This window comes from Elephantulus edwardii, unplaced genomic scaffold (genome assembly GCF_000299155.1).
Source record: "Elephantulus edwardii isolate Elephantulus edwardi_28Jun2011 unplaced genomic scaffold, EleEdw1.0 scaffold00131, whole genome shotgun sequence".
NCBI classification, from domain to species: domain Eukaryota; kingdom Metazoa; phylum Chordata; class Mammalia; order Macroscelidea; family Macroscelididae; genus Elephantulus; species Elephantulus edwardii.
Window position 1 is genome coordinate 3,523,835 of NW_006399881.1, and position 10,563 is coordinate 3,534,397.

Genomic DNA, 10,563 nt, shown 5'->3' on the forward strand with positions numbered 1-10,563 from the left:
AATCAGCTCCTGGCCTAGTTTTCACAGCTGATATTGAGCTTCTCCAGCGGTTTTTTTCCACAGATGTAATAGATCTGATTCCTATGCATACCTTCAGGTGAAATCCATGTGTATAACCTGCGTTTATGTCTTTTAAAAACGTATTTGCAATGAATAGATCATTGATTGTGCAAAATTCAATCATTCTATCTCCAGCTTCATTTCTGTCACCAAGTACATGTTTTCCAACTACTGATTCTTCTTCCCTGTTCCCAACTTTTGCGTTCCAGTCGCCCATTATTATCAATGCATCTTGATTGCATGTTCGATCTATCTCTGCCTGTAAGAGTTGGTAGAAATCATCTATTTCTTCTTCTTTGGCTCTGGTTGTTGGTGGATATATCTGAATGATAGTGGTATTCACTGGACTTCCTTGTAAGCGTATGGATATAATCCTATCACTCACAATGTAGAAAATAGGAGTATTTTCTTTCCCTGACAGCTTTCCACCTTACCCAGTTTCCAGCTCTCACAAGTTTTTCTGTAATTTGAAATTCATGACCTTAAAATTGCTCATTTGAGCCGTAATCATTTAAAGGATATGATGCAAATTGAATTTGAAGCAATTATCCAAAACAATTATGAGAGCACTAATCAGTAGTGGATAAACTAGCCTGGTTTTGGTGCCACAGTGTCATTAGAAAGGACCAACTGAGCAAGTCTGAATTGATCTGTGAATATGTTTATGAGTCTCTCAAGAAGGGTCCTAAAGAAGTAAAATGATTGGCTTAAGAGAAATGAGTATCACTTTCCCATGGATTGCCAAAAGAACAGACAAGTTTATCTTGAAGGAAGTACAACCAGTTGGAGCCAACTCCATGGTACATAGCAACAATTTTTTACAACTAAGAGTGTTCTTGTTACGTGCCATTAAGTTGGCTCAAACTCCTAGTATCCGTATGTATAACAACAGAACACTTGGCAGTCCTGCACCATCGTCAGAGTCAGTGCTGTGCTCAAGCCCATGTTGTCAGTCCAGCTCCTTGAGGATCTTCCTTTCCCTGTATCGATGGTCCTCTACGAAGCATGCTGTCTTTCTCCAAGGACTGACCCCTCCTGGTTAGAGGCCTAAAATAACATGTGATGAAGTCTTGTTATCCTCACCTCTAAAGACCATTTTGGCTACACATATTACAAGACAGTGTTGTTTGTTCTTTTGGCAGTCCATGGGCTATTCAGTATTCGTTGCCAACATCACAACCCGAAGGCCTCAATTCTTCTGCCATCCTTTTTCATTGTCCAACTTTCACATGGATATGAAGTCATTGAAAGTACCATGGCTTGGAGCAGGTGTACTTTAACCTTTAAAGTGACATACTGACTTTTGAACAATTTAAAGAGGTTGCCAGAACAGACCAGTCCTTGGAGAAGGGCATCATCATGTTTGGAAGGGTGGAGGGTCGGTGCAGGAGAGGAAGACCCTGGATGAGACGGGCTGACACAGTGACTGTGCTAATGGGAGCATGTATGTCGGAGACAGTGAGATTGGCTCAGGATAGGGCAGGCTAAGGAGTCATAGTCGACTTGACCACATATAACAACAACAATTTCAGTTGGGTCCTGAAATTTGTGTTTGCACCCTCTGCACACATGAATTTTCACTTAATTATTCCCACATCTAAAAGTCACAGCTTGATGGTCCCTTGATTAACTGAGCTTCTTGAGCTTATATAAAGTCTCTTTATTTTTTTTACTAATATGAAAGCACCAGTAAGATAAACGTTTGCTCCAAAATGATTCAAAGTCTCCATTTTAAGAATGTAAAGATCTTTTTGAAGAAAGGAGGGCTGCAGCCCATTCAAGAACATGGTTTTAATAAAAAGTTATGTGTTACATATCTGAAAAAATAATCCAGTGGAGTATTTTATAATAACTCCGTCCAAGTTATTCAATCTCTGTATGTCATGTATTGAAAACTGACTCTTTCTCCTTATCCACAGCGATGTGAGTATGAGAATTTCAATTTCGTTTGTAGGACTTGAACGAACCTGATCATTAAAGCAGCGTTGTGTCAGTATGTTCAAGTCATAATTGTAAAGAAAAAAAGTTGTAAAACTGTATCTTTGGAGAAATGATTACAAACCAAAAAAAACACAAACAAACAAAAAAAACCATGTTTTTAAAGCCGAGTCCTGAAAAAAAGAGCCTGATTTGTCCCTGGTGCCTGCAGTTTAGGAATCTTTGGTGACTTAGTGGTAAGGAGCTGTACTACCAACGCTTAGGTACTCAGTTCAAATCCACTAGTTACTCCAAGGAAGAAAGATGAGTTGTCTCCTCCCATGCAGTTAACTTCCTCTGAAAACCACCCAGAGAGTCAGTTATGGGTTGGTTCCAACTCAGTGGTACACAACAACAGTCCCCTCGTCACCCATTTTCAGTTGGAATTCAGATCTGAGAGCCTTACTACTTGAGGAGTCTGGACATCGTATTCTAGGAAAGACAAGCAGTCTCTTCCCGTGCGATGACCTGCCTCTGAAAACCTGCTGCAGGATCTGCATTGACTTGATGGTACATAACAACAATTCTCTTGTACTTCTCCTAACTCACTGAGGACTGACAGCTGTTCCCTTTTCATAGGCTCTTTTGCCTCCTTCCCAAAGCAGACAAGAGCTCAGAAACCATTCTATTTGGTTTATTGTCTGTATTGTAAGGTCACCTCTTAAGTACAATGCAGATAATGCCTCTCTACAGCATCATTGCCCTGTTAGGTATATATGGATCTAATAATACTCAACCTCATTGCCATGGAATAGGGAACCAACTCATAGAGATCCTCCAGCAGGTTTTTGTGTGGCTATAAGTCACACAGGAGGGACAAAATTGCCCGTCTTTGTTCTACAAAGCGACTTGTGAGTTCTGACCACCAGAAGAGTTGCTACCTTTGTGTTAAGGACTCAACTTCCTACAGAATATACCACCAGAGCAGGCAATTCCAATTAATCTGCTTCTCAGCAAGAGAAGATGGGCAGTCTCCTCCCTGCCATTCATTGCCTCTGAAAACCCACCAGAGGGTCAACGATGAGTTTTTTTCAAATTCCGATTTGAGAACACACAACAGCAAGCCCACACATACCCAAGAAGGCATGGATTTCTGTTTTTCACAATAAGAAACACACACACATATGTACAACAAAACTCCTCCAGCAAAGAAGATATAAAACAATGGCATGTGGCTTTTTAAGTCAGTGTACTATTTATATTTTATAGTTGTTATTTAATTTGGAAGCAGCTGCATGGCCTAGATGTGAACTTTAAATCATTCAAATTGGAAGCAAATTACTCAATATGCTGCTGTTACTGTGATCAAGATACTTTAGAAAAATATTTCCCCCCTGAAGTTCAATGTTTAATCTACTGTTTTACTTCCTGCATGTGTGTATCACTTAATGCCCCCAAACCAACCATTGCTAGTTTATAGAGTTGTGGGGACTAGTATTTAGAATTTTCTAATCTCTATTCAGGATGCCCAGGAGAAGAGATAATTAAGTGTAGATCAGTAATTTGAAGCCAACACCCCCTCCACAGGCTAAAGATGTGGCAGTTTGTTTCTGTAAAGATTACAGTCTTGGAAATCCTGTAGGCCTGTCCTGTGCTATTGTGCAGCACCGCTCTAAGTCAGAATCAAGTCGACAGCAAATGCTTTTTTTGTTGTTGCTTTTGTGTATTTGATTGATTAGTTTGGTTTTATTCTATTCTATATGGAAAGCTAAACGAGAGTTCTCGTACTTTCTAGTAGTGTGTATTTGTTCAAGCTTTCTGTCATACACCGTATTCACATGTGCCCCCTTCAGGGAAATGTTGATTTTTAATTGTGCTGGTGATGTCTATGGTTACATATTGCACTGCTACCTAAAGTCAGAGGTGTGAATTTGCCAGCCACTCTGTGGGAGAGAGATGGTAGACTCCTCTTGGAGGGATGTTTTATGTTGGAATCGACTTGATGGCAGTGGGAAGTGCATTTCTAGAAATCAATATTTCCCAAATAGACTTTTAAACCAAAGACTGTCTTTTCATATTCACACAGTTCAGAGAGTTGCATTATTTGCCAAAGAAATTTATATTTGTGTGTAAAGAGAAAAGAAAATGAAAACCTGTACTAAAATATGGAATATCCTATTGGGCTTCATAAATGATTACTTGACCAAAAAATGTGGCCATGATATTTCTTGACCCTTTTAAATATAATCTTCCAGTGTCCCAAAGTAAATACAAATGCATTGCCATTGAGCCAGTCCAACTCAGGGTAACATTCCAAAGCCAGCTACACCACCAGAATTGCTTTTAAGTGGATTTCTAGTCTTTTAAAGAACTTATTTCTATTATTTTGAAATCTGCTATTAGTAGCCAATTTCTTAACTAGATAGAATTCATGGATACCTTTGCCAAATCTGTCTGATATGTTTCTTGTTTTCTTCAGAATGGATATCTTATTTGCTTGTCACATAGAATGAGTGCGGATAATCACTCTATTGTTGTCTGTTGACAAGTTGTGATTATTTGTGAATGAGTAGAACTGCCCCAGTTCACTTCATAGTATATAATTTCTGTGGGAACAGATTGTTAGGTCTTTCCTCCCATGGAGCTGGCAGTAGGTTTGAACTACTGACCTTTCAGTTAGTAGCCAGTCTTAACCACTGTAACCACCAAAGCTCCTATGATCATCAATTAGTAATCTCTTAAACCTCAAATCAGTGTCAGGAGCTTTGATTTTTATAAGAATAATTTTCTTTGTTATGCATTTCACCCAAGACATATGATTTGTAGTGATGTAAATGGTATGGCCCAGGATAGTCACTGGAGACTAATTTTCAGAATTAGTCTAAGAGTTTCAGAGGTTACTTGAGAATCAAATAATGAAAGCTTAAGAAGTGAGCTGACTTTATAGTAAATACATTGGGTCTAATGTGTATCCAGGGTTTTTGGTTTTTGGTGGGTTTGTGTTGTGTTGTGTTGTTTGGTTGTTTTTTTTTTTGTGTGAGATGGCTCAATCTAGGGCAGGGTTCAGAGCTGTTCACATAGGATCACTACGAGTTACAGATGACTTAATGGCACAAACAACAACAACCACCCAAGTGTGAGATCTATTACTTTTGCTTTTGATCATGGTATAATAAAGATTTTTTTTACATTTATAGTTACAGAAATGTGTACATGTTTATGTATTTATGAAAATATAAAATTTTTGTTTATGAACTCCATTTAAAAAGAATCCTATAGAATACTTAACTATATTGTGTCTTACAAACATATGCATAAGAATTCTATTTTTACTTATTATTATTTCCAAGTATCCACAAAAGGGATATGGGCATCTGCATGTTTGAAAACCCCACAGATATTTCTGAGAAATATATGTATTAGTTATGTAATGCTGCTATAACAAATATCACAAGTGGATGGCTTTAGTTAACAAATTTATTTCTCATAATTAAAAGTATCAGAGTACAGGCTTTAGAGGGGAAGGCTTTCTCTCTCTAGAGGAAGGGTCTCATTTCTGCTCCACAGCAATGTTCATTTCCTCCCCATCTCTGCTTCTCTACCTTGCTTGTTTTAACCTTTTGTATCGCCTCAGAGATTGTCTCAAGATACATGCCACAGGTTGCTGTGGGTCATAGTCAATGACACACAACAACAACAAATCCTGCCTTATTCACATAACAAAGAAAATCCATTCCCAAATAGGATTATAGCCACAGGCAAAGAAGTTTGCCATTTTGGGGGACATAATTCAATCTATGACATTATGTTAGGAGATGATCCAGGACCTCATATCAAAAAGTCCTCTATACAGAGAGCTCTTGTTAATAACATCTGCTCAAACCTTCTAAAGATCTTATTATTGTGTGTCACTTTTTATTGAATTTTGCAGTTGGAAATCTTTTTGTTTTCTTAATCAGTAACCAGATCTTTTCTGCTTTTTTTGATATGCTGCCTTTGTAACACAGCTCTGAAGACTTAAGTCGGTAATGTTATTCTTTGCTCATTCTGCTTTATGTCACTTTCGCATAGCTGAATGTCAGTGCTAAATTGAAACAATTGCATATGCACATTCTTCTTCAGTAGTAGCCTTGTCTGCTCCATAATAACCATGTGGCTTTCTTTTCTTTTAGATTTTACAAGAGGACACGATGCATTCTCCCTGGATGAGTAACACGTTACATGTATTTTGTGCAATTAGTGGTACATCAAGTGACAGAGGTTATGGTTCACCAAGATACGCTGCTGAAGTATGAGGATGTGCAGATGTCAAATTACAACAAGACTGACCTTTCTCAGGAATATTTGGAGCTGTGCAAATGTTAAAATTTAAAGATTGACTGTAATGTGGAGTGTTCCCTCCTCACACCAAAATTTTCATGCTTTCAAACAGGGTGCTTATGTATTTGTAAATATTTAAGCAACTTGAAAGTGCCTGGAAAATAGCACCACTGTGCTTGGTTTGTACTTTTTAAGGGAATCTATATGCTGAAAAGTAGACCTCAAAACCATTAATTCAGTTTGCTTAATTGTTGCCTAAAATGATAACGGTACTATGTAAAATTGTATAATGGAACACAATAAAAGGTAAAGCTTATTTGTAATTAGAAGTGGAGGAAATAATACTTTGTGGCCGTTTTATTAACAAGTTTAATTCAGTTGTTTTTGGTCATACATTCTTCTAGGTCGTATAGCCCTGACTTGTCCACTTGCTGTATACAGGTAACTCGTGGTTGCTGTGAAGCCGAACACTGTGACACTGATGCATCAAATGCAATAATGGTTACCCATGGTGGACAGTGTTGGTGGAGCTCCCCGATTAAAACAAGCTTGGAAGCAGGAGTGGCATCCACTTCCGAAATAGCTTGCCCTCCGGAAACTATGAATCTGGAGAGAGGATGAAAGTTATACAAGTGTCTAGGTCTCTCATTCATAGGGTCGCTATGAGTCTTCTACGACTTGATGGCACTTAACAACAACAACAACAATTCATTATCACAGGAATCCTTGGAGAAGACAAAAAACATCTCTTCATAAATCATGAATATTATAATTTAGATCTTTGTTAGATCAAGGCTAAACTAAAGGAGCCCAGAGCATTATTTAATCAGGAAAAGGTCAAAAGGAAAGTAATATCAGGATTTACTGTTCCTTCAAGTTTTGATTTGATGATGCTACAGAATTGACTCAATCTGACTTCCATGTAGAAATTTGAGGGGTTTCAGTATGATGCAGCAGATGTCAATTTCATATCTGAAATACGGTCTTCAGAAGTAGTTCAGAGGCCGTTTGTCATTCTCCAATATCTGGTAGTCAATCTGTCAAGTTGATTTCACCTTTAAAGTTATTATATTTGGCATGTGTATAGAAGACGGTGTCTCCTAGATTGAGTACTGCCATCCGAGAGTGAGGCATCTTGGTGAAGCTCCCACACTCGTTTGTCACTAAAGAGAATTTACCACTTCCTTCATCATAGTAGTATTTACTGCAGGTAGTCTTTGAGACATACAATAAACAAATTTGGAATATACAATAAAAGGCCTCTGCCCTCAAGGAACTTGAAATCTAGTTGAGAAAACAAAAATATGCATGCAATTAAATAATAAGTTTCATATGAGTATTACAAATTGAATGACACTGTTTCTGATTCTTACCACATTGAAGGAGGGAAGGAGGGAGGGAGGAAATCTCTGAGTTTGATTGTTCAGGGAGCGTGTCCTAGCAGAATTAAAAAAGGAAAGAAACAGCTCTGAGCTAATAAAAAATGCAAGGAAAACATTATGAACGAAGGTGTAGAAAGGAAAGTTGTGAGCAGATGGAGAAGGCCTCGAATGCCAGGTTAAATAGTGTCTGGACTTTGATCAGTAAGTATGGAATAGTCAAGGGATTTTAAGAGATTACATGATTGAATATTTCATTTCTTTTATTGATACCAGTTGTATTTGAGGCAGAGAGAAATGGAAAGAGAAACCAATCTGACAGCTTTTGCAGTAATTGAGATGTAAGTTCATTAAACCATCTACTTGAATGATTTGAACAGAAATGGAGAAGACAAGATTCACTGGAAAGCTAAGAAGAAAGAAGAGCCAAGGGCAATTTTTGTGTCCTGTGTCTCATAGCAGAAAACAACTTCACTAGATTTGTTTTGCCAACTCTCAGAGTAAGTTATGACAAATAAGGGAGGGCTGAACTAGAGAGAGCCAGATAAATGTGTTTCCAAACATCGTACATATTAGGTATTCTCGTTTATATAATTTAGCAGTATCAGGAAGTTGTTTGGCCTCCACAAATTAGCTTGCCTCACAGAATACAATTCTGCTATACTGGTTGGTGTGTAATTAAACTTAAGTTCCATTTCCCTTAGAGACTATTGTTCTGATAATATTTGAACATAATTGTGAAATGTGGATGAGTCACAGTCGGTAGAGTTAGTCTATCCCTACAGTGATAAACCATAAAGAAAATAAGTAATTTTATGTGGTAGTGGTTTGTTTTGTTTTTGTACTAGCCTCTTGCCACCAGTTCTATGCCATAATGGGACATTGTTGTTGTTACCATTGTTATATCTTTTGACTCTACAGAAGAATATTGTAAGCAGCTCTACAGATGAACTAGAAAGCAGCAGTAATAGCAGTAGCCTGGAACCTCTGCTAGCATGTCATCATAGAACTAACAATGACTCACTAGTTAATTAACAAACTAAATAGGTCAGAAAAAGAAGAATCCTTGCTTTTTAAAATTACAAATAGTGGTTTTCTCTGAGATTAAGAGTATGAGCAATGTAGTAGAACAGCAATAATTTCCAGACTCCTCTTCCATATATTAATAGTTGGATATAGATTTCAGGCTTTAAGCCACAGAATGCTGGGCTGCTTTCAGTCTCTGTCTTGTTGGAACACAGTAGTACTTTAGCAACTTCCAAACAAAGGGAAAGAAAAAGAACAGAAGTTGGTTGGGCAAGAGAGCAGGTTTGTGTGATGAGTCTGTTCTTGTATCCTGAGACTGGCTGCTAAAAGGACTTTACCTGGCTACAGTTGCCATAAATGTTCATTTTAGTCTCTAACCATAAAATGAGGGAGCTCTCGTGGCTTGGTGGTAAGTATATGCACTACCAACTCCAAGGAACTCAGTTTGAATCAACCAGCTGCTCTGCAGGAGAAAGATGGGCAGTCTTAGAGATTAACTGCCTCTGAAGACCTTCTGGAAATCCAGCTATGAGTCAGTTCTGACTCACCGGTACACAAAAACAACTACAAAATGGCAACACTCTTAGAACACCATCTGTGTGTGCTTCTCCAAGTCCTGATTGCAGTTGTGCCTAAATTATTCAAAGATTTTTTACCTCTTAGAAATGGCATTTTGAAACTTTCTCCAATGTTGTTTTTAATCATTCCTTTACATTGTGTTTCATTCATGTACATTGGATTTTATATAATCATTCATATGCATTGTGTTTTCTATAATTATTTACTATTGATTAATGCCTTTTATCACTCTGTCTCATCAAATACCCATTGTACGTTGCCTATTTCTTCACTAACCCCCTTGCCCCAAACCAACCACTAATCTCTTCTGCCCTGGTGGGTTCCCCCCTCTCCTTTTTTCTGCCTCAATTTTTTCCCTACCCCCCTCTTTTTTTGAACAGCTAAAAATACCTTGTTCCTGTTTGCTGATTGCAATAGCCATTTTGTCCTTTTTGTCACTTCTTCCCAGATTCGTCCTCCCTTGGCCTGATCTTTACAGCATTGATTATATGTGCTATTTCTGTTCTCTCCACCCACCCTATGCCCTAGTTACCCTCCTTTTTTCACAGTAGTGGTCTTATATAGTATTTGCCCTTTTGTGACTGAGTTATATCACTCAGCATAATGTCTTCTACACTTTCCCATGTCGTATAGTAGTTTACGAGTTCTTTGTTTAGTGCTGCATAGTATTCTGTTGTGTGAGTGTACTACAATTCTCCGTCCATTTGTTTGTTGATGGGTATTTGTGCTGTTCTAGCAGGTTTTAATATTAGAAGGTCCTCCTACTTTTTCCTCTTTATGAGAGGAATTTTATCATGCAATTTGCCCATTTAGAGTATGCACGTCAGTGGTTTTTAATATATTCATAGAGTTGGAGTGACCACCACCATAATCAATTTCAGATCATTTCTATCTTAAAAAGAAAAGGTGCCTTATAAGCATTAAAAGTCACTTCATCTTTCTCCCTCCTCCTGTCCCCTAGTCAGCCATTTTAGAAATAGCTTGATAAATGAAATCATACAATATGCAACATTTTGTAACTGACTTTTAGTGTTCAGTTTTCTCAAGCGTCAGTCAGGTTGTAATGTGGATGAGTACTCATTCTTTTTATGAATTAATAGTATATTGTATTAATATATACCACATTTACTCCATGTATTGTTCAGGCATTTGGGTTATTTCTACTTTTTAGCCATGTGAATAATGCTGCTATGAAAATTCAAGTCCATTGCTCTAGTGGGTGAGGTGTTGGGCAGTTCAGATCCACCAGCGAGCGGCTCCACAGGAGAAAGATAGTCTTCTC

General features: G+C 37.9%; 1 protein-coding gene across 1 annotated transcript in view; it reads left to right on the forward strand.

Annotated features, from left to right (window-relative positions):
- The window catches only part of DOCK11 (dedicator of cytokinesis 11), a 241,697-nt gene extending 235,077 nt beyond the window's left edge, over positions 1-6,620 (forward strand). Inside the window, exon 53 of the mRNA XM_006893767.1 lies at positions 6,150-6,620. Within this exon, the coding sequence (XP_006893829.1) occupies positions 6,150-6,272 (123 nt within the window). The 3' untranslated portion in view covers positions 6,273-6,620. The remainder of the gene's footprint in view (positions 1-6,149) is intronic.
- Positions 6,621-10,563: the final 3,943 nt, after the last annotated feature.